The sequence below is a fragment of the Protopterus annectens genome, chromosome 8.part1, assembly GCF_019279795.1.
Source record: "Protopterus annectens isolate FY-2018-M chromosome 8.part1, PAN1.0, whole genome shotgun sequence".
Lineage (NCBI taxonomy): Eukaryota > Metazoa > Chordata > Ceratodontiformes > Protopteridae > Protopterus > Protopterus annectens.
This window is the reverse complement of record NC_056742.1, coordinates 117,842,674-117,868,634: the sequence shown is the minus strand read 5'-3', so window position 1 is coordinate 117,868,634 and position 25,961 is coordinate 117,842,674. Positions and strand designations below refer to the sequence as shown.

Here is a 25,961-nt window from a genome sequence, read left to right as displayed (position 1 = left end):
CACACTGGATAATCCTGACAGGAGACTGAGTAACAGATCTCTGATGGACAACACATCAATTTCAGAATTTAAATTACAACAAAATTCAGACAGTGGGCATTTTCCATGTGTGATTCGCTATGATACACTAAGAAATGAATGCTTTATGCTTTATTTTTTAGAGCAACAACAATGTAATTATGCTTAACTGTGTAACTAACAACTTGAACTGCATGTTTTAGCCTTTTTTATTAAATGTAAATATACTTACCTAGACTATATATTAGTTAATTACATATAATAATGTAAAAAAGATGCAAACAAAATAAAGTGCAGTAGATTTTCCATAGGTTCAGAGATTATGAGTCCTTTTTTGCATCTACTTGCATCTTGGCATTTTTAACTGTAATGTCTCATTTCCTTATTATAACTTCCTGTCTTCTGCTTTCTGCATCCTGCTACATTTAGACAGTGGTGAAAAGGTAATATTTAGGATGGCAGCATTTTTAATGACACTGTCGACCTTTTAGACCGATTTCTACTTGAGCCGTAAATCAGAGAGACATGTTGAATATGGGCATTATCATGGACTATAAAAAGTTATGACAGTAAATCTGGAGACCCTTGCAACCGGTCTGACTCCTGAGCATTCTGTTAGTGAATCTTACTGTCAATCCACAGCTAAATACTCATAGGTTAAGCACACTGTCAATGCGCTCACCTAGTCACTGTTCTGAACAAATTGGTGGCACAAACTATTAGTGTTTAAAATTAAATTTCCCTTCCAATGGTAACAAAAATACCCATCTACCCTGCATTATTCCTTAACCTCACCAATATTAAGTAAATATTGTAACTTAACTTCACACTACATCCTTTCTACCACAGCTACTTATAACACAATATTGGAAAGTACTGTTACAGTGATAAACATTAGAGCAGCATTGGCTATGAATATCACTTTGCTGAAGTGACTAGAAAAAAAGTCACTTATACTGCTAGATATAGCATCTCATAAACCTGCGCCGTTTCCTAAGTAAACTATGAAGCTCACAAATCATTTGAGACAGTCCTGAACAAAGTCAAAAATAATGGGGGGAGGGCAAATTCCTCAAATCAGGGACAACTTTTAAAAGTTACTCTAATTCCCTTAAAAGTTAATAGATCAATAGATTTTGCATCAGCATGCACATTCTGAAGAATTATTATGAAACTGTTTGACATTATGCACTCCTTGGTAATTTAAGAAACATTTTAAGATGAACAAGGAAAAAGTTCAAGGGAAAATCAGGAACAGACGAGACGCATGGGTCTGAAGTATGACAATGAAAATAAATCTGTTGCTACAGTAATCAGTTCAGTTCTTGGTTGCTCATGAAAATCAAAGAATGAACCTTATTAGTATGTTTCATGAATATTCAAGAGATGGAATTAATTCCACTAGCATGACACACTGCTGCTTCTTGAAATTTAAAGTGCTCAACAATCAGAAATGTCAGCAAAAGCTGCAGGTTCTGCCACCCATTCAATGTGTAGATGATGCCTCTACAACCATCAACTAATTTTCAGCCCCAATAAAACCAAGCTTAGTCTTCTGCAACAACACAACTAAAAATAACCAAACCTATCTTACCATCTTACTCCTCCAATGGTACTAGAATCGAACCAGTAAGTCAAACGAAACTCCTTGGTGCAACAATAGATGAATCTCTAAAATTTGACAAATGTATATTACTATTTTAAAAAGTTCACATCAAACTTGGCTCACTCTGTAGATCCAAACCTTTACTAAATGGCTATGCCAGACTTTCCACAGCCAGATCCCATCTGCTTTTCACCCTCCTTTATTGCTCGCAAATCTTTATCAACCTGCATAAGACTGACTTAAATAACCTTGGAAATCTGCTGTAATAAAATAACCAAGTTTGCTGCTAACCAGCCTCACAAATCTCACCACTTTTCTGCACTCAGTCAGCTTAACTGGCTTGAACTTCCCAACCTTCTAACTTTTAACCAACTTACCACTGCACATATTCACAAACCTGATCATTGCCCTGCTCATCCAACTTAGTTGAACCAAATTCCAAACCCAGATCCTTAAGATCATCAGATAAACCTCTCCTAAAAGTGAAAAAGTCCAACTACTATGGCAATTGCCTCTATTCAATTAAATTATCCAAATCCTGGAACCTACTCCCCCAGGATATACTTAATACTTCTGTTAATCGCAATTTCAAATTACTCTGAAAAGAACACCTTACTAACCACTGGGTATGCTCCTGTACCCACCCAGGCAAACCCTTCCAACCTAGGAGACCGCCATACTAACATTACTTTTGTCCCATTCTTGTACTTCATAGTTGTAGTACTGACTCTAGGTAGTACTGACCTAGGATATCTCACTTTATATTTTATGCCTACCTGTACTTCCTCCCTTATCTCTTTCCCTGAAAAGATGTCAATTGCTAATTTGTTTTTATACCATGTTTATATCATGCTATGTTCTCAGATATGCAACTTCCACTGTCAGTATTGTAACTTGTTTTATATTTGTATATTTTATACTTTTATACTTTATATTTTTCCATTGTTATATTTTCTGTTGCTATTGTTTTTTTTGTCTACTTGTCCTAAGAAATCACAAAGAAATAATTAAAATAATTCAGTAGTACAGTTCTGACAACACAGAAAAACATGGTCTAATCTTTTGAGTTTCTAGCTATTTCTAAGAGAAAACACAAATCTAAGATAAACTTACATATAGAGCAAGACAGTTCTGGGGAGTTGGATGGTCAAGACAAAAATGCTTAATGCTCTCTGGTTCTCTCTTGTTTTTAAAAGTCACATTCCTGGTTCACATTACATCATTCTTCACACTTCCCTGGGTTCCCAGGCTAACAGAAACTACATTCTTTAGTAAGCTCATACCAGGTCAGGAAGCAAAGCCATTAAGGACATTTATGCATGCAAATTCTGGCCATTAAATCTGGCCTTAAAACAATAGCAAGAATTCCTTCACCTAGACTGGCCAGATCTGTGTTTACATCAAAGGGTCACAACATGCTTTACTTGGGTCAGCAGAGTGCACGGTTGTTACATTTTTTCCAGTTCCACATGTAACACTATTTTTACCATTTAAGACAAGCCTATGGTTTACATTAATATTTACAGATAAAAGAATTATCTCCAAAATTATATCTGGCTAGGCTGACTACCTTCATTTATCTTCCCCAAATCTTCAAATACCCCAAGAACTCAAGCTAGTTTTTCAAGTGACCCTTGAGAAATGCTGCTTGAGGGAGTTACGTCTATCTGAGTACACCTTACCCCATTCCCTGTCTTGAGACCCCGTTTGCATTGGCATTGCTAATCCCACTGTGGTGCTGCACAGACATATCATATGCTTGCAACCCCAGACTCCATCCTAGCAACTTGGCATTTTGCTGGCTGGCTCTGTTTAACCATGTTAGGGGGTTGCAATCTGTCAACAGTAAATTTCCTTCCATACAGATAAGGCTAGACTTTCTACATTGCCCACACTATGGCTAGAGATTCCTTTTCTACAGCTGCACAGCATTCTTCCCTGGGTTGGAGCCTATGACTGAGATAAACCACTGGGTGCTCTTCTCCCTCTGAAAAAATCTGAATTTATTTTTATCATGTCTATATAATCACTCCTCGAATATTACTTATTTTGGTATATTTCTTATGCCTGTTGTGAGAAACACCAATGATTTGGTTTTCCTCTTGTTTACCTTACTTTACCTTCAAATCGGTCTGTGAGCTCTTCTGACTGTGATAAAAGTATTTCACTTGCTCCACATATGCACACATCATTCATTATATTTATCACTACATCCAGGTATCAGTTAATCTGCCCCTCTTCTGATCATTTCTGACATCACACAAGGTTTACTGTTGAGCTAAAGACTAGTGTAACTCTCCAAAATCCAGTGCCTTCAGGCGATGTTTTAATATAGTAACAAACAGACTCCGAGGAACCATGCGCCCTTAGAAAGAACAAAATGTGGATATAGAACAAACTTTTTTCTTGACCAATAGTCACCCTGAAACTTCTGCCTTACCAGGGCACCATTTTCTTTCACCCTTCATAAATACGGATATATTTTAAACTTTCAGGTATTCTTACCATACTACATGCAGAAACATAAAACAATGTTCCTTTTCAAGTTTGTAAGATATTCTGTTCACAGACAGGATTAAACTGAATTTCTGTTTCCACAAATTTCCAATTCTCAGACTAGGGAGATTTTTTCCAGATGGCTGCAGCATTTCTCAAAATAAAGACATAATTATTTATTTTCATTTTTGTTCTAATATCATGATTCATAACCCAGAGGCTTCCCATGCTTTGGAACAGGATCCCAGTTCGTATTAGGCAGAGCCCCTCACTGACTCTCTTCAAGAGAAATCTTGATGAGTGGATGGGAGATCGTAAGTTTACCCCAGGGGTCACATCTGTGTCACTGCTAGACAGGGGCACAGTAAACTAATTCTATTATATAAGGGGACCTTCATTGTGTCACTACTAGACAGAGGCACAGTATTCTAGATTTATTCTATACATTTTTGTACCATTTCATGGGATGGCAAAAGCCACATCACTATGGCTAGGCTTACAAATGCCCCAGGGCAGATTTATTACTCTGAATGGGCTAAAACAGACAGACACAGTCAGCATGCAACCACCATCATCCAATGAAGGATCCTATAACTGGGATTCTTAGTCCCCCTGCCTAGTATGTAAAGACATGCAAGATTCCTTTAATACTAGGCAAGGCTGACTCTTACATGTCCTTGCGGCACAGAAGTGCATTCCTTCCCAACAGAGCAGTGTGATGGTTGGTACCAAATGTAACTGTGCTGGTGAAGATATGTGGCATATGCTAATTGACTTTATTAGCAGGTCATTGCACTGCTCTGCAAGAAACACTGCCTTGGTTCGGTGTTTCGTAGACAGAAAATGTTCAATGGTATGTGACAATACAGGTGCACATGTCTATGCACTTCAGTGGGTGAAGCAAGACTGCTTCAGCATGCTCAGCTTGCCAATCAAGGTAAGTAGCCCAGTGAAGCATGAGAAGGTTGTAGGCCATGCAAGTGTATGTTCATTTATGTGCATCTGTGTGAGCAGTGTGTGTGGGTGTGTGGTCTCTACTATCAGACAGGGGAGGTTAATTGGAGCAGTGATGCACCCTGTAATGACTCTTCTCTAACTTTTCCTATCTGATTATCTGACAGCAGCTAGGATAAGTTATAGTCTGTGTATATGTATGTGTGCATATGCACATGTGTGTGTGCATGTGAGAGAGAGAGTCTGGGAATATGTGTGTTTGTATTGTCTTGTAGGTTCTTGGGGTATCTATTTACACAGGTTCATAGGGGACTCACAGCAGTTAGGAAAGTACATGTTTAGGCAGCAGTTTTTAATTGAGCAGTGCAACTCTGCTTGTTTGTGTGCAGCTTAACATGCATGGCTGTTCTGACCTCTGTGAATCCAACTACAGACTACATGATGTATGTTCTGAACTCTTACACACGTTAGAGGCACAAAGTCTCTGATGACCATGATTATCAATATCATAAAAAATAATACTGACTGACCATATGTGCCCAGAGGCCCTGGTCAGAATACAGTTGGATGTTTAAGCACTTAACTATACAAGTCTTAACATTCACACGTTCTAGTAATGTCACTTAATCTCCTTACTACCTGCTCTTTTGCTTTATATCAGTCTCCATGGAGCTATAGGCACAAATGAAATTTTCAGACCTCCAAGGGCAAACACAGCTAAATAATGAAATATTTTCAAATAAATTAAAAATCATTTCATTTAATTTACTCTAGTTCTGTTTCAGTGCATGACCAAAAGTCTTGCACAAAACATTCACCCACTTTCACAGTCAAGGAAAGTTTAATTTGTCAAAATACCTTAATGTGCAAAATATCTTCCCTCATAAGAAATTGTATGTGCTTATTACAGCTCTAATGCCCTTTACACTAATTCCAATTTTATTTTATAATATTCAGAAATATTTAGCTTACTTATTAATGTTCAACATCAGAAACAGAAATTGTTACTGTAATTTCACAAATATTCTACCTTCATTTTTCTTTCTGCTGTGAAAGATACTGCAATTTCCCTAGCATTCCATCACCATGCAATAGGTAGCTTTTATTAAAGGACTCTGGCCCAACAGCAGTCTAAATAATTTAATAGCTGCCATTAATAGTAGGCATGAGGCTCACTTTATTAATGTTTCAAAAAAACTCCTAAGCATCTCTCTCTCACTATACAGACACACACAGACAGACAGACAGACAGACAGACAGACACACACACACACACACACACACACACACAGACACACACACACAGACACACACACACACACACACACACACACACACACACACACACACACACACACACCTCATACCTAGATTGTGTAGACATACAATCTTGTAGCCTGTTCTACAGTGTTATCTTCCATGTCATTTCTCCCCAGAAACTCTTCTTTTAACACTACCTATCTAAAATAATGCTTTAATGTACTTTTGCTCTGTAATTTGATCTTTAATGAATCCTAAATGGTCACAATGTTTGTGTTAACTGTAGAGTTTGCAGGAGTCTGCGCAGACCACAGCTTGAAGTTATGCCCACCGCATGTCCATACAAACAGTCATGAATCATCAGTCCTTCCCGTATATCCAACCCAGCTATCTCTCTGACCACCATCCTTTAAAAGACCTAAGTAAGAAATCCACCAGCCACAACACACACACTCTTCCCCACCAGGATAGGCACAGCCTTCTCCATGCAAGCTGCACCAGACACCAAAGTCGCTAACCTGTCCTAGCTCAGGGTTTTTTTTTTTTTCCTGCATCATTGGAGCCGCTTACCTGTTGCATACTTCTAGGCATGTCTTCCACTTCAGTGAAAAAATAAACTTGTTTGACCCAAGTGATTTGAGTCGATCACATATTTCTGAATACAAAATAAAGGTATTGCTTACTGGCGATGCACTATGTTAAATAACTCACTGTTCATTTAAAATGAATCATGCAACCTGAAAGTACTAAACTTTTCAACCAAACCATAAAATACTTATCAGAAGGTACACTAATGCATATAATAGTGCAGTGGAAAAGTGATGTGGAACTATATTAAACACAAAGTTGGAGGGAATAATGAAAATGTTTTCAGTTTCAAAAAACAAAACATACCTGGTTGTCGGTGACCTCTTTCTTCGTTCACAGTGGACTGCATCAAAGAAAGCTGCATTCCAAAATCGAAGGGTGTGCCTAAAAAAATTGAGTACTGGTTATGACGGACTTCTCTTAACATGGTGTTGCAACGGTGGCAGTGTGAAACGTTATTATTTGTTGCTTATGAGAGGCCATGGTTAACAGTGCCATCATATAAAAATTCACAAGCGACCTTATAATTTAATATCTGCTAAAAGGTATCATCTCTGCCATTATTGTTTTGAGTACAGAGTACCTGCATGCCTAAAATCGAAAATAGTTTTAAAGCCTAAGGGTAAATCCAGTAGTTAATTTACCACTACAAGCAACACAGCGACTTCATCCAATTAATGCAACCTTCCTCAAAAGACAAATATAAAAGCCTTTGTGGCTTACAATGTTCCTAGCAAAAGCAGATGCTGTTGCACACAGCCATTATCTTTATACTCACTTATCAAAGTATGGCGATTACGTGTCACATGTTTTTTTGCAGCCTGTACTAGGAAAGTGACAATCACAGAAAGTGTGTTGATGTTGATTTCAGCTCAGAGCATCAGAGATCATGCAAGTCCAGGCTTCTAGATTGTCATCCTCAACAGACCAAATTGTTAAAATAACAAGTCAAACCTGATTTTAAATTCCTTTCGTGAGCTGAAAGACTTTACCCTAGTTTATAATTTATTCCATACATTTGATATCCTTGTCTGAAAGAAATTATTTCAGTGTTGAGACTAGTATGAAATTTATCAATTTTCATGCAAAACTTATGCCCCCTTCTCTCTACTTCATGCATACCCAGTTGTACCTTTAATATTGCCATAATAATCTCATTCTTAAGCATTTGTTCAAATACAATTCCTTCCAAGGGACCTATAAAAATGTAAATATAGTTTGAGGTGCCAAATACTTGACTGCATGGTAGTGCTTTTTGCATAGTGCATAATAAAATACATTCCTCCGGTTCAATTCTCAGCTCGGGTGGCTCCCATGCACAGTTTGCATGTCCTCCCTGCATTCGTGTGGGTTTCCTCCGGGTGCTCCGGTTTCTTCCCACATTCCAAGACATGTATCTGAAGCATTTCTCCACGGGTCTCTGCTGAATACGGGGGCTCTGTCCTGGTCAGACCTTCCTAGTAAACAAATGCTAAATAAAATAAATATATATTAAATATATATATATATATATATATATATATATATATATATATATATATATGGGTTCCCTTCAGAAGCTCAAAATCTCAAATTTCAAGCCCAAGAAGCCAAATCCACATAATAGCGAAAGTTTAGAAGCGCGAAATTCAAAACCTCAATTACTGGAGGTTTTGAATTTCGCACTTCTAAAGTTCCGCTATGGTCACGTATTCAGGTAAGAGTGTGTGTGTGTTAAGGGGTCTGGGTAGGGGCTGTGTCAGTGTGTTTTGTTGCTGTGATGTGTGTGTGTGTGAGGAGAATGTAGCTTGTGTGGTGCTGTTTTGTGTGTGTTTGTATGTAGTGCGACCTTGGAGTGAGAATATTTAAGTAAGGGGGTGTGGGGGTGCAGCCCCCCACATTGGAGGTGCACGGGGGCTTGCCCCCTTGCTTTCGTGTAGTAGAGTGATTGTGTGTGTTTGTGTGGTGGATGGTGTGTGTGTGTGTGTGTGTGTGTGTGTGTGTGTGTAGTAAAACTGTCAAATGAAAAATCTCCAGTATTCGAGGTTTTGAATTTCACGGTTTTTAGTTTTCGTTGTTTTGTGGATTCAACTTTTTGCTGCTCAAGATACTGAAATTCGAGATTTCAGTATTTTGAGCTTCTGAAGTGAATATATATATATATATATATATATATATATATATATTTTTTTTTTAATAAGTTCTTAATTTGGCTCATAAAATATTTTAGAACACATTACAGTTTGTTTCTATCCAAACCTGTGTAAGAACAGAAAGAAGAACAATCCTCTAACAGGGGTCTTACTAACACTTTGTACAAAAGAATTAAGACAACCATATATTTACAGGTTAACAGACCTCGGTATAGCTCTGACAGTAGAAAAGGACTTCCTTATGGCTATATTAACATTGCTACAAAGAGTTAGAAGTTTATACTGGGTGCAAACTGATAACTTATTTTAATAGCATAAGGATCATTCAAGTCAGACATTAGTAAGTGGATTCTATTACAATTTTTTTCTGTGACAAGAAAGGTACTTTCTTTCAGCCCACTTATTAAGTTCATCTAGATATTGTGGTCCAGACTGGTCATACATTGGCATAACTGGAGCAACTGTCCTGGCATAGTTGGCACAGAAACTAATTATATTAGCAGTATATGATTTACCTTTACTATATCCATGTTTTTTTGTATCAGGAGACTTGAAAATCTTTTGGTCAGTAATTTCAAGAGAACACTATCAAAGATTCCCCTACCAACACTTGTAAGATTGATGGATCTGTAACTGTCAGGATCATATGCATCCTCTCCTTTAAACACTGCTGTGATAATAGCTCTTTTCTACATGTACTGCACATAACTGTTAAACACAATTTGCTGAAATATATGTACCAAGCATGGTCTCAAACAGCCCCATATTTTAGGCATAAAAAATATTCAGTCCATCACAAACAGCAGCACAATTAACCCTAATTTTAAGACTTCATTAAAACACTCAGTTACGATCACAATACAGTTCATCATGTCCATTTTCCAGTCTCAGAAATCCACATCTGCCCCAATGCTATTATAACTGCATTATCTATTCATCCACTCTTTGTTGACTAGATTAGTCCCACTAGGCTAGTTAGCCTCTTTTCAAGGGAGATAGAAGGTGGTATTTATTGCACTAGGGGAAATTTGGTCAGGGCATTGAGTAACTTCCATTGTACCACTGTAGATTTAAAATGGAAAGAACAGTAAACAGAATTAGAAAATTATATGTTTAACACTAATTGTACAGAAAGGGAAAGTTTGTTTTTTCATCAGATTTTAGACTATGTCATGATACATATGAATATTATAATAACAGGAGACTCCGTGATTTAAGATGCAAGCATAAAAAGAAAGGAAATGATTAGAGAAAAATGTTAGAGGTTATAAGATGTGGTAAGTTAAAACTTTGGGACAAAAATTCTTGGACTTACAAAAGGGGTATGTATAGAACTGAAATAGATTATTTTATATTATCAGGAGGTTTAGTTATAGGAGAAGGGGAGGTAGTTGAAACAGGATTTTCTGATCATCTTGCAATATGGCTAGAGATAAAATAAAACATGGAATATATAAAAATAGGCAAAGGGATAGAGAGGATAAATGATAAAACATGGAGTAAAGAAGGAATGAGATTAGTAATACAGTTATGGAAAGATCATATTATTATGAGAACATTTTATAAAAACTGATCTGAATGGTATGTGACATTTAAGGAAAATATAAAAAAATGTTTTTTTTACAATGGCAATATGATGTGAGGAAAATAGAAACGGGAAAAATATAAAACATAAAATGATGCATTGGAAGACTTAGAACATAATGATAGAAAGTACATTGATAAAGAAAAAAAATTGTATGAAAGAAACCAAGAAAAAAAAAGAACTGTTATATAAGTAAATATTTTTCACAGGAAAAAAAGTATCAAGTTAGTTGAACAGATTAGTTAAGGAAGATGGTAGTGTAATGAGAGAAATAAAAATGTTAAAGTAGAAATAGAAATAATGAATAATGTAGTACAATATGTACAAGAAATGTTTAAAGAAAAAGAAAGTAGTGAAAAAAGTGGAAAGTAAAAAGTTAACTGAAAAAAAGAACAAAGAGTTGGAAAAGGAGATTTCTTTAAATGAACTCGATAAAATTCTAGGACAAGTAAATATAGATTTGGTTAAGGTATGACATGTGCAAATTTAAGGGACTGGCAAAAAACAATTTTTAAAGATTTTGAATGAATGGTAAAATGAAGGTTTTATGTATAAAAATTATATAGTGGAATACTTAAATTCATATGGACGAAGAAAGATGGAAAATAATTATAAAACTAACTGAATAATAATGATTATAAGATCTTTATGAAAATAATACAAAAGAGATTTGAAACTAAAATGGGAATGTCAAGAATTATTATCGACAGAAAAAATGTGGATGACATTATGAACAGAAAAGAAGTGACAATCATGACAGGAGACCTTAATAAGGCATTTGACAAAATCTGGTATGAATTATTATGGGTAATAATGAAAGAATATAATATAAATTAGAAAGTTAGCAAATTATGTATGTCCGTGCATAGCAATAATAAAGTAAAAATACTTGTAAATGGCTGGTTAAGCCAAAAGATACATATGAAGAGTGGTGTAAGACAGGTATGTCCAATAAGCTGTATACTCTTTGCATTAGTTATGAATGTGATAGCATGTGAAATAAATTACAAAATGAAGGAGGCAGTGTATATAAAACCTGATGGGTTGAGAATTCCAGTTTTGTTAACATATGCAGATAACATTACAATAATTGCAAAAAACTAAATTTGGATAAAAGTAATAATTTGCACAAATAAATGTTTAGAGATGATAGGGGTGGCTTCAAATAAAGAGAAAAGTAAAGGTTTATGTGATGTAGTAAAGACTGGGGGTATATATTTTACAATGAATGAAATTTCTGTGTTAGATATAAAATTTGGGAATAAAGAAGTAAGTAAAATTCAATTGGAAGAACAACAGAAGAAATAAAGCAAACATCTTTTCTGCAGAACATATAAGCTTATTTGATAAATTCAGTAATGGGGGAAATGCATACTTGGCAAGTGTATTTTTGTTGACAACAGTATGTGAAAATAAATTGCCGATAATATTTTTTCATTTATATGGGATTCTAGATTAAACCCCTGTATGCAAATTAAGAAGGAGGCCTAGAGTTAATTAACCCAGAGCTACATTCTGCTTTATTAAATTTATACAAAGTATTAAAGTGGATAAATGAAAAAGATGAGATTAGTAGTAAAACTATAGAAATACAAGTATGATAAATTTTAGGGTACAGTAAAAGGAGTGAAATAGAAAATGAATGTATACGTGAAGAAATAAAATTTTACCAAGAGCAAATGTTGTGGAAAATAAAAATGGATAATACAGAAAAAAGAAAAGTATTGTATAAGAATGTAATGATAAAACATTACTATGTAAAACAATGAGGAAATCTATGAGATGAAAAAATTAAAGCTAAGAAGTAGAATGTCAAGAGTTTTTGTGGAGACCTGTAATAGATAAATTGCCAGTAAAAGGAAATATGCCATATAAAAAGAAAAGTCATAGAATATGTTTACATCATCAAGAAGAAACTATGGAACAGGTGTTTTTGAAATGTAAAAAGAGTAAAAAATTTATGGGGTAAACTATGCAAAGAAGATTTTTTTGAAGATATAAAGTGGATAAAATAAACATGGATATGATTAAATATGGATATTACAAGAATAGAAGTAAAGAATATGTTAAAATTGAAAGTTATTTTATGTTATATGGTTTATATGGAATGAAAGAATAAATGAAATTATGGTTAATGGTAAATTAATTTTAGCAACAACATTAAGTAAAATTAGATGGTTATGGAAAAAGTGGGGATCCAACAAGAAAATTATAAATACGTATAAACAAATTTCTATATTTATATATTTGTACATATGTAAATATTTGTAAATATGTAAATATTTTTAAATAGGAGTTATTTTTGTATATAAATAGAGGACCCCTAGTCTTGTTAATAGGTGCCATGGAATTTTTTTAAATCCACCTAAGCTACTACCATAATGGGTGTACTTCAAATACCATGTCTGCAGTGCTGGACATCTATGCATAATATGATAATGGGGGGGGGTGGACCCTATGCTTTGGCAGGACCAGCCTTTGGTCAACTGGTGTCCTAGGCAAAAGGGCTCCACTGCAGCCTGTTACAGTGACACCTTAGGTGGCTGCCTAGTTAGCCTATTCCTAGGTCCAGCTATGTGCCTTGTAAGCTTGCAGCAGAATGAATTCAGACAACCTCAGACAGTGCCTGCAGGGCTGGGTCTGCATGGTGGGTATACTCTACCTCCTGGATATTAACTATTACATACATACAAATATTTCAAGCACAGGGATTAAAAGCCCTTCTAGCTTGCTAATATACCTTAACACTTGTTCCCATAATAGGTGTCCAGGTTGTTCTTGAAAATATCTAAACCAGTACTTGCTTTAATCTAATTTGGTAGTCTGTTCCATGCATCAGCTACTCTCTGTCAGACAGCCAATTAGCACATTTCTCATTCCTACAGAATCATCTACATAGGATGTCTGATGATTCTCTAGTACTTTCTGATACCCCTAAACATTCCCAGAGGTAATTGTGTCTAAATGGCCTATATACTTGAATAAAATCTCTTCTTGGATATCTATAAGAGACACTATACAAGTTCAGATATTTTAGTCTTTCATAATAACTTAAATGTTCACATCCATGGATTTGCTTGGTATATTTCCACTGTGCTCTTTCAAGTTTACTCATGTATATTGTTATTCCATACTCAAGGTTGGGTCTTATGTAACTAATAAAAAATGACAAGCAGTTTTGATTTCCTAGACTATATAAATCTTTTTATACAACCTATAGCTCTATAACCATCATTAACCAATTGGTTGACATGATTAGAAAAACTCATAGGTAAATCTACCCATATACCGATGTCCTTAAATGAGTCTATAGTTTCAATAGCTGTGTGCTATATTAAATATTCACCTTTCAATTTATGTCTCCCAAATCTCATATGCTTAGTTTTTTATGCATTTATCAGCATACTATTTTCCTGTGCCCAAATGGTCAATTTAGTCGAGTTATTTTGCAGACATGCCTTATCTGTAACACATGTAATCAGTTTACCCAATTTCAGGTCATCTGCATATAGACAGAACACCTGAGATGAAAAAGGTACATCTGAAAGATACAACCTAAAAAGCAAGGACCTAGGACAGAGCCCTGTGGGACACCCTGACTGTAACCCAAGGATTTCATCTGTCCAGTTGCTGTATACTTGCCATGTCCTATTTGTAAGCCATGCAGTTATCCATCTTATCAAGAGTACATCAATACCTAGTTGTACTAATTTAATGATCAGTATTTTGTGTATGACCCTGTCAAATGCTGAAGTTAAATCTATAAAAATTAAATCACAGCACAATTTTTCATTCTTAGCTGTTATTATATTGTTATAGAACAACATATTACAGGTAGTAAAAGATCTGTTTTCAACATCTGCATGATGATATATGGTTTTATGTCCCAATCTATCCAGTTCTGACAATAACTTATTGAATATTACCTTCTCCATTATTTTTCCACAACATGAAAGTAGACTTAAGGGTCTATATGACTCTGGGTTTGTCCTACTCCCCTTTCCCTTGGACAGGTTTAATAAGCACATGTCTCCAATCTTGAGGAATCTCCCCATATTTATATGGCCTACTGAATAACAGATATACTGGTACTGCAAGTTCTTGCTGAAGTGTTCTCAAGTCATTGTTACTAATTCCGTCTCCTCCCTGTGGTTTGTTTGGATCCAGTTTGTGCAGTTTTTCAATATAATCTAATTTGATTCCAGTATCTGGAGTTAGTTGGATGTCACTAGGACAACTTATTACCTCCCGTTTTGTACAGCAAAACTGTTTTGCATAAGATTTGTAAAAAAAAAAAAATATATATATATATATATATATATATATATATATATATATATATATATATATTTATACACACATACATATATAAATATATATATATATACATATATAAATATAAAACACCTGTTGTGTCTGAGAAAAAAATTTTGAATCTGCACACAGTTTGTCAGTTTGTGTGTCTTTACTCCTTCCACATCTTACATATCTACAGAAAGGTTTCCTATTATGCTCAATATCTTTATATAAATTTTCTTCAAATTTTTCTTGATCTTGTCTCACCCTATGCTTAATCTGTTTGTCCAGCTTTTTACTTCAGTTTTCAAAGTTGTAGTTCGACCTCTCTTCCATTTCTTATTTTTTTGTCTTTCATCTTAATCAGATATATTTGCTCTTATGGAAATATATCCCCTGATGTATGCTTAGATCCTGATGTTAAACATTTTTTTTTTTTTTTGCACTCCAACAATTTCTCTTTCAAAACTTTCCACATTCCATCTACAGTTTTTCCACTGAATAGCTCACTCCAGTTAGTTTTACATAGTGACTATTTTGCTTTCATATAATCTGTAATTAACATTGGTGCATTGGTTTAGATTTCAGTTTGGTAGAATTATCTAGCAACAAATTAACCTTTATAACCCCATGATCACTGCACATCAGTGGTGGCAAATCTTTGCTGCACACATTACTATGAGGTTTTCATACGATGTTCCTGCAGAGAAATGTAATGCTGTGCAGCAAAATCTGCTTCACAGCATCATTACGGATGAAAAATCTGTAGTTTGTACATTTATTCTACACTATGTAGCTGGACTTTTGTGACTTGCATATGACTTTGATATGCTTTTTTTTTTTTTTATAAATCCCAACATTTGCTAGAGTATGACTGCTTGTTTTATTCAGTGGTTTAAATATTTATTTTTATTGTATTGTATTTTTTATTGCTTATTTACTGGGGTAGTACACTAATCGTAGCTGACCATTTATGGGTAAAGGCTAGGTGGCTATAATCACAAACAAATATTTTATAAAGTAAATAACTGCATATATAACTGAGTCTAGGATGTTTGCTTGAATGAGCAAATGTCCGAAACCCAAAAGGCCGGGCATATTTATGCGAAAGTGCTTTTAAGCACTTTTGCGTAAGTATGCCTGTTGGCAAGGCCGTACTACGGTGCGGATAAGGGAAAATTCCCTTTTCCACACTGTAGTATGGTCTTGGAGGGAGAATATTAAAGTAAGGGGGTGTGGGGGGTGCAGGGGCTTTTTTTTTTAGTAACACGCTTTAACAAAAACGCTTTTTCGATAAAAGTGCTTTCGTTAAAGTGTGTTTGGTGGCTATGGATTCAGATGTTTGCTCATTCGAGCAAACGTCCTAGATCCATATAACTACATACAGTATTGGAGAGTAAAGCTTATTGAAGAAGCCATGCAACTTGGCACAAGGCACATCATGACAGCAGGAGTTATATACAGCAAGACGGCACAGGTGGAAATGGTAATAGTAGTGGAAGATGATGGAGAACACAAGGGCTAATAATTACGATGGGAATTTAAAGCTAGGCTTTTTAACACACTCACAGTATCAATAGCCTGGTAAGTATCTATGAATTTACGTTAGATGATGAGGCCTACAACAGTGGAACACCTACACTGAGATTCATCATGAGATATTTTTTGAGTTGTGCTCTTAATGTAGAACAACAGGAATATAGGTCCTTAGGAAAGGATTCCCAGAGTTTTGGAGTAATGGAAAATGATTTCTCTATACAGAGAAGTTTGCTTTGTGGAGTCTGCAGGTTGGTAGCTGTTTAGAACAAATTCCTGACACTGCGAGGACTGTTTTTGTGTAGAGTTTAGTGCCAAGACTCAAGAAAGCATGTTGCTTCAGGGGGTTAATTATAGGAAAGACACTAAGACTAGAGCATGTCTGCATTTGATCACTAGCCACTTGGCTTTAGAAAATGTGATGCAATGGTGCCCATGGGAGGGATAGTTTATGATAAAACTACATATATTTTTTTCAATTAAAAAAAGTTTCAGTGAATGGTCTATTTTTTTTATAATTGTGTATTCTTTAGCATTTGAAGTCATTAAAATTATATAAATCATTAGGTATGCTGCATCATTCTCTGTGGAATTTTTATGCATATTTCTTCTCTGTAATTAAAATTACTTTTGATAAAGCATTGACATGACATTGCATTTTGTGCAATAATGTCATTGCATGGTATTACAGTATCACAGCCTCAGCTGCATAGTGAGACGTTTTGCTTAACATGGCATATGCTAACACTGATGCATAACTTAGATACAGAGAATTATAAAAACAACACTGCACCAAGGAGCTAGAGCGCATACCTCTCAACTTCTTAGAACAAGAAATCTGGACAAAGCCATAAATAGAAGTGGGACAAAGACCCAAAAATAGGGACAATTTTTAAATATTGCTCTTACAAACTCAGACAGTTCATAGAATAACAGGTTTTGCATTAGCATGAATTTTCTGAAGGGTATGAAGTCTGAAATTCAAATGTCTGTCATTATTTTCTAACTTCAATCTTTAATGATTTGCCAGAAAACCATAATTTTATGAAAAATGGACCAAAAATATGAGGCAAAAATCTGGACATTCTGTGAAAATCTGTGCAGTTGAGAGGTATGCCTAGAGGGTCTGCTCCAGTGCATTACAATCTTACCAAATTGGCTGCTGTTTCAAGTGAGTGTACAAGTAAATCTGCTCTCCCTTCTTCTCCTCAGGAGTCTTGAAGACTACTAAAAGGTATTAAAAACAAAGTTGCTGTCAGTTAAAGGGTACAAAAAAGCAAATAAGATGCATCACTGTAACATAGAAAGGTAACAATATAATTTATCTGAAACAGTTTACAAGATAATGCATTTTCCATGTTAAAACAAATTTGCTCAAACATTGCTGCTAGATTAATTCCAGAGTTATACATTCTAAAAATATGTCCATGCCACCTGCTTGACGTGCATGTTACTTACAGTTCAATCATCATAAACATGTAAAACACATTTACCACCTTCTTAGTGCCAAAAGGCCCATCTTTTCATTTGAAACCCTTTTCAACTTCAAATACAATTTCAATTGTCAAACTCTGGTCCTGCTAAATCCAGCAAACAATTATTCCAGAAGTGGGCTGCTACCTAGCACAAAAAGGTGAAATAAATGTCCAGCCCCCTACAAATTAAAGGGAATTTTGTTTTATTAATTTCTTAAGTGGATAATCCCATTCACAGGCATCCCAGGAGCAATGTCTGGTTAAGTGACTTGGCTTACACTCGATCAGCAGGCAAATGGAGGTAGAATTAATCAAACCTTGTACCCTGAATTAGAAGAAGCAGTCCATTAACAGCTCAGACTTAATCTGCTGTGCTGACTGCCATTCAGCAGTAGTAATTTAGTTGCAGTGCAGTAAAAAAAAAAAAAAGCAGAAAAAGCAATACTATTCAACATCACTGGACTGTATTATATTACTCGAACAAGTGAAGATTAATGCAGATGAAGTTTCACAATGTACATAAAAAACAGTTCAAACCATCAAGAACATAATGACCAGACGGGTGAACAGAAATGCATCCCTTTGAAGCAGAAATCTCACTTCTGAATCATTAAGTCAAATAGGATTACCATTTTACATTTCATGACATAGAAGTATCTACAGAAAAAAAAAAAAAAGCGGGCCATTCTTACACTTCCCTGGTAACTGTTGCCAGCAGTCACAGTGCGAATTTACTTAGTAATACTTTTATTTAATTTTTTGTTGCTTGGCAAACACATTAGCCCCTTTAGCTACTACAACCTGTTGCAAATGTCACACAGCAGTTATTTTTCTGGTAAAGTATTTATTTATTAATTTTGGCTGTAACTGACTCAGGTTGAAAGCATTAAGCCTCGATCTGGAACATGTAGTTCAGTTACAGGTGGTTTGTTCACAATAAGTTGAACATACAGAATTATAAATTCATGCCTTTTTATGCTGGGATTCTAAGAACATCAAGGGTGCAATAACAGAAGAGTCATGGACTTAGTGAGTTGGGTGGACAACTGGCAGTTATTGGCCTGACTAGCAGTATTAAAGACATTCAGCATGACGGTTGGAGCATAAACCAGAAGTTGTAATCATAAACAGATCCCATTAAGTACCTTGGAGAAACGTACTGGAATGGGTCACAAGAACAACGACAGGCACGGTAACATCTGTACTTTCTCACAATTGTCATGTGATATAGAGAGAGTGGCATGAGGAAGGATTACATTAAATAATTTTACTTCAAACAGTTTCTGTATACATACTGAGGGACTCTAAGCAAGACTCTTACCCAGACTAAAATTTCTGGGTCACCACAGACAGATGGCACTTGTGCCTTTCAGTTGTTACTCAATTAACTAAAAATTGGTATGATTTAATTTCTCCAATTCTTTTGGGTTTCTAGTACCATGATGGGAATGGGCCCCATTCCTAAGTCAAAGTATAATTAACCTTCAAAAAATTAGTACTGTTTCAATCTTTGATGTTAGTCAAAAGTGCACTTTGTGGCATCTGCAAAGTGCACAACACTGATCCATTCTGTAATTCAGAACGTTACATGTATTGCTAACATTTCTAAATACAACTGTAAATTCTTTTTCATGATGTCCATTCCTCCTACTACTTTTGGGACTGGCTGGGTAGCCTTATTCCAGATTGCCCTGGTCTCTGCCTCAAATTCTGGTACTTTATGACTTGGTGTCTCTGTACATAAAACACTGTAGTCACTGGGTGTAGTAATTTCAATCAATGCTACTTTTATCTTCATGGACTACTATATCTGGTTTTCTTGCATCTATTTTCTGAACTGTTGGTAATGGGTAATCCCATGTGATATAAACTTCATCGTAGCAGGGCTAGCCACCTGGTGGTGTAAACCTTGGCTCGAGATGACGGACACTGTTGAAGTGACACCCCAACCCATGTGCAAAAATAGGAAAAGGGGTTGTGGAAGGATGGATGTATTCTCTGTAATGCTTTGTGGTTCATATTCCAGTGCGTCTCAGCTACTTCAGTATTGTAATGTTTTCACAATACCCAGTACAACAGTCTTGGCTAATTATTATGCCTTTCATTATGCAGGCCCTCTGCCATTAAATGCATCACACCCAGCAACAATATGTGCAACTGTTTCCCTTTCTGTTTTACAGAACCTGCATTTGTCTGTTTCTCTCCCATGTTCAATGGACTATGTAAACCAACATATTCCTTGGCTGTCAATATTAACTTTTCATCTTTTTGTCTAAATTCACTGCATCAGATCCTGATCAACATGTGGTTGTTCCAGGACTTTTCTGTACTTGCAACTATATTTAAACCTTTTCCACATTTCTTGTCTTCTCATCTGATGTTTCTCCTTATATATATTTTTTTGGCACATTCAGATGTCTGATTTTTGCCTACTTCTGGTTTAATTTCCACTCCAACTTGACACCAATATGTTTCTGCTAAACCAAAAAGGGAAGTCATCTTAGACTTGTTCTCCTCATGTTTTAAAACTTTCACTATATTTAGATCTGGTAAAGTCAGCAGATATGTATGCAGTCCAATTATTGCAGATTTATGCATGTAATCAGTTTTGAGGAAGCCCATATCTTCTTCAGAATGAGGAATATCAGAGGCACTGGAAGCTGTTTTCAGGCTGGGGGGGGGGCACTTAGAGATCTAAAAATGGCAAATTTTTAAAACTATTTACTACCACAATATAGGTTCACTTGGAGGACATTTTAAGCTTAGCCAATTTCCCTTTTGGTGCTTGAATTAACATTTTCTGATTTGTCTTACCTATCCCATGGCTGATAGTTGTATATTAACCCTAGTGAGAATAACTGTGATCATACCACAGATAATCCCATGTGAGGGATGTGGCATTTAGGAATTGCCTCTATCCATTAGTGGCACAAGAGACAATCCTGGAGTACATTTTCTATTACACATCCTTACATCCAAGTTGCATTTGAATATGGACAGGGATGAGCTTTGTTTTACTTGAATGGATAGTCTGTTCCTGAATAGTGGTAGCCTCTGTGATCTATATCGATCTCTCCACAACATTCAATTTAGATACCTGGACTGAGTATTTCTCATGCCATCTGACTTGCTGATGTTCAGTAGTTCCATCAGTATTAGGTCAGAGAATGCCTTGTATGCCAGACACAGGCCACCTCTAAGCACTCTGTAGGATACCGAGTATAGTGCTATATCTTTGAGGTGGTTCACACAAGACCTATTGCTTAGGGCTTGTATCCTTTTAGTAAGGTATCTCTGTGGGTATTCCAATTGTTGCATGGGTCTGGATAGCTACATGCCAAAGTGAGCATTATACAAAATGATTGACCTAATGAGGGCTTTGTAAAAAGGGACAATAACATCTCTAGATGTAGTCACAATCAATTTGTTTATAAGCTGTGCAATATAGAAAGACTTTACGACTCTGGGCACATGTTGGTCAAAAGTTAGGCCACTCTACACACAAGTTTTCAAATGCCAAATAACTGTGTCAGTTCTCAGGGGGTATTGTCAAATTGGCAGCTCCCTGGAGTACATGATTCCCCAAAGGATACAATAATGTATTTTTTTTTGGAGTGTAGTTTCAATTCATGACTCTGGCACCAGTTATTGTTTGGTACAAACCTTCCTGCATGATGGTTAAGTCATTTGGAGATTCAATAACTGCTACTAGCTTGCAGTCATCTGAAACTTAGTTGGCCAAAGCCCTTTGGCATTTCCTTTTACTTTTGAGATGTATATGCCAAACAGAAAAAGTCTCAGCACTTCAACAATATGACAGTTATTAATTATTAAAATAATGAAAACCATAAACTATCATAAGTTGCAATGAAACAACAAAGTGTCAGTTGTAAAAAAATAAGCACTTTTCTTCCTTTATTGTCAAACACAGAACAAAAGTGCTTATTTTTTAGAACTGACACGTCATTGTTTAATTCCAACTTCTGAGCATTTTATAGTAAACAGTGCAAAATACCAGAGCTGGATCATGGTTAAATGGGGCCCTAGGCAGGACAATAGATTGGGCCCCCCCAAAGCATCCTCACCTGCAGCAACCTCCTACTGCTCCAGCACCAGCCCCCTCTACAGCCACGCTAGTGTTCCATTACTTGGCTATTTCTCCTCAGTTCCCATAAACACTATTCAAATCTGTCAGTGTGCATACTGTTTTCTTATTTACGTCTACAATGATTACAGATATTGAAATAAAATAGCACAAACACTGATAGTCATTTGCTAAACAAAGTCTCGCAATGAAAACCGACTTTGTATGAGTAGTAGATTTCTCTGCCCTTGAAACGGCATGAAAACCCACATTCATTTTGCATCTGGCCAGTGGAGGACTAAGCTTGCTTATGGTCCATTTTCAAACCAAGGGCTACTTACACATTTTTAGGGCCATGCATACATGTATGCATTCCTTGATTCACCTTTCTGATTGTATTAAATTATATTTCTTGTATAATACAGCACACTTGTTAAAGCGTGTTTTAAATTTATTGTTTTGAACATTTTTCCAGTAAGCAATGAAACAATTTGTGAACCAATACTGACAAAACTGCCCAATTCAGAACATTTCCATCATAAAAGTCTACTCAAACTTCTGTCATGACAATCCACCAATATCACAGTAAATATGCACAATCTATGCCGAAGTAAAAGTCATCTAAGTAATTCCACATTAAAAGGATCTGTAACTAATGAAGAGGTTGCTGCTAGCAAACAACTTTATATTTCATTGTTTCATCTACAAATAAAGTGCCTGTTGCCCTTGAAGAATTGCCTATGTTACTTTAAAAAGTGATAAGCTAGTAATATTGCAATAGGGAATGGATGGCAAACTGATAACAGGTTCATAGTTACTAGACAGCTCCTCCAAAGGAGGACATTCACAGGACTACAGCATCTACTCCCTTTAAAGTACAGCATAGTACAGTATCAGCAATCCTTCTGCATACTGTGGGAGTAGAACCCACAGCCTTCTGCATCAAAAGCAAGTATACTACCTGTTGTGCTACTAGCAATGCAAACAAACTTGGCATAATCAGCACTAAACCTAATTTCCCCTGAAGCTCTCAGCTCCTTTTAAAATCCACTTGACACTCAAGTAAATCAACTTTGCAGCACAATAAATCTGGAAAAAGCCAAAATGTATTGGGGGGGGGGGGCAAAGGCCCAAAACCAGGGATAAATTATAACACTGCTTGCATAATCTTAGAAAGTTGTTAGAAATACATATTTTGTGTTACTATGTGTTTCCTGAAAGACAGGAAGACTGAAACTTAAAGGGCTATCATTATTTAGTGAATTCAGTTCTCACTGACTTACCAGAAAACCACAAATTTTAAGAGGAACAGACCAAAAATATGAGCCAAATATTCTGTGAAAACCTGGACAGTTGAAGGCCATGGACTCAAATCCTTGAGTCACAAGTGATGGTATGGGTAGAGAATTCAGTCTCTTGTTCCTAAAGTATAGGGTTTGAGCTTGAGTAATACTAACCACTAGGTATACCTAAACAGGGCATTTTATACACACACACACACACACACACACACACACACACACACACACACACACACACACACACACACACACACACACCCTTCCCCATCAAAAACACTCACACCCCCCTTCCCCATCAACAACATACACCCGGTCTCCCCACAAAAGCAAGTGCATAGTGGGGTCGCTTTTAAAGATCTCTGAACAAAATACCTGTACCACAAGGACTATTTTAATAAATGCTAAGTTTTTGCATATTAATTACACCATGACAATCTATTTTTGAATACTGTACAGACTGTGCTGTATTTGTCATTTGATTTTTAAAGTTTTACTGAATTTCATTTTTACTAAATGGGAACCTTAAGCTCATAGCATGATACAAAAAAGCCAAAACTTAGCACTTTTGTCTAATTTAGTGCCACTACGGAACTTCATCAGAAACACACACACATAGTTACAGGTCAAACTTTTTCAGAAATGTGACTCAAGTTGCGAGAATACAGAGTTTTTTTTACAATAGGTGGGTGTGTGAAGCTAGGGATTGCTTGCATCACTTCCTCCAGTTTAGTGTGCAGCTTATATTAAGGTTCCCATTGAGACCTGGGTGTGTGTCTGCTTTAAGCTTAATTTGCCACCGCAGTTCTTTTACCTTTAGTAAGGTGTAGTCCGATACTGCAGTGGTGGTGATGCGGTAGCGTTGTCACCTCACAGTAAGATGCTGTCTGGTTCAATTCTCAGCTAGAGCGTCTTCTGCATGGAGACATGCATGAATGGGTGTACCTTCGTTGAAGGTTGTGTCAGGGCTGGCAACTCGGCACGTAAAAATCCACTGCCAATCATTAGCGGACCGGAGTTCCGCTGTGGCGACCCCTAACCTGGAAAAGCCAAAAGACACAAAAGGTGCTGTAGTCCCTAAAAAAACTGTCCGTGCTTTCCAATACTAGGAAATTGAATTGAGCGTTGTTTATGCTGGTAAAAGTCTGCCTGGCTAGGGTATTGCTCTCCTCTCTGTTTCTTATGGCCTGTCTGTGTTCCTTTATTCTGTCAGTGAGTTTTCTGATGGTTTTGTCTATACAGAAGGAATCGCAGGAGGAACAGATAGCTGAGTAAACCAGGTTCATGGAGTGGCAGTTGTAGGAGCTATTTACAGAAATAGTGGTGTTTCTGCTAGATACCCTGTATTCAGAGCATTCAAGAATGGAGGGGCAGCAGCTACCACGTTTCTTCATGCTTATGGGTTGGTGGGCATGGATAATAATGGCATTGTGTCTTTTCTCTAATAAAGTTTTCAGGGAGCTGGTCTTTTGGTAGCAAAAATCAAGGGAGTCTCCTAGCACTTGCCCCAGTTCTTGGTCGTCTATAATGAGATCCCAGTTTTTCTTTATGATCTCTCTAAGACTTTTAGTGTCTCTTGAGATAGGAAGCTGGAATCTAAGGAAGAGTTCCTTAACTTGTTTGGGTTTTGCAGTGTGCTATGCTTTCAGGATGGGGGGAAAATATGGAATTGTCTGTGGGAGTGGATTTCCTTTTACACTCTAACAATAATATTTTGAGTGGGTTTTCTATGATCTGTGAATGCGATGTAAGGGATATACATTCAAATAGCATAGACATTAAGTGGTTTAATCTTACACAAAGAGAAAGGGAAGCTACACATGATATTGTAATAATCGAGAGCTGAGAGTAATGAAGTCCAATCAGGGGACCGGGATTGTAATCACGAATCAGCACTTATGTGCAGAAAATTCAGGAAGTACTGAATAGAGATGATAGTTACTGTATGACTACACCAGAAGTAGTGGTGAACAAATTCAAGTATATTGATTTGTTCTTACTTGAACTTTTATAAGAGGGAAGTATCAGTTTATTAGATTATGAATTTATGGTAGTTCAATATCTTAGTTTAGGAAAGGCATTTGGCATTCCTAAAATTCATAAAAACGAGGTTGATCCCTCATTCTGACTCGGTGTGTCTTCTGAACGAATGGTTACTAAATAGGTCTCTCAATTTATCAATCTGTTAAATCCCTTAGTGTAGAGTTTGAAATTTTATCTTAAGGTTTCCTGGGTATTTTTAAACAAAGTATACAAATCTAAAGTAATAGAAGAGAATCCGATTTTAGTTACCCTACATACTGAATCACTCTATACAAGCATTCCATACCCAGAATGAATAGAATAAGTTAGGAATTATTTAAATAAACACACTGTTATGGATAACACTAGAGTTAACACAGTATGTGATCTTTTGGAGTTTTTTTTTTTTTTTTTTTACTTTTAATTATACCATTTATTATCAGTTACATGGCATAGTGATGGGGGCAAAGATGGCTTCAGTCTATGCCAATATGGTATTGAGTTCCTGGGAGACAGGCACTCTAGTCCACCTCCAAGGCTTTGAGAAAGTCCAGTTATAAAGGAGTTGTATACACATTTTATAGACAATATTTTTTCTTCTGGCAGGGAAC

The 25,961-nt window shown here is 36.1% G+C and overlaps 1 protein-coding gene across 1 annotated transcript in view; it reads right to left on the bottom strand.

The window, feature by feature from the left end:
* The window catches only part of LOC122810104 (uncharacterized protein KIAA0513-like), a 240,531-nt gene that overhangs the window by 66,897 nt on the left and 147,673 nt on the right, over positions 1 to 25,961 (bottom strand). Inside the window, exons 6-7 of the mRNA XM_044081580.1 lie at positions 17,623 to 17,698; positions 7,229 to 7,306 (exon numbers count right to left, since the gene is read on the bottom strand). Coding sequence (XP_043937515.1) covers positions 7,229 to 7,306; positions 17,623 to 17,698 — 154 coding nt within the window. The remainder of the gene's footprint in view (positions 1 to 7,228; positions 7,307 to 17,622; positions 17,699 to 25,961) is intronic.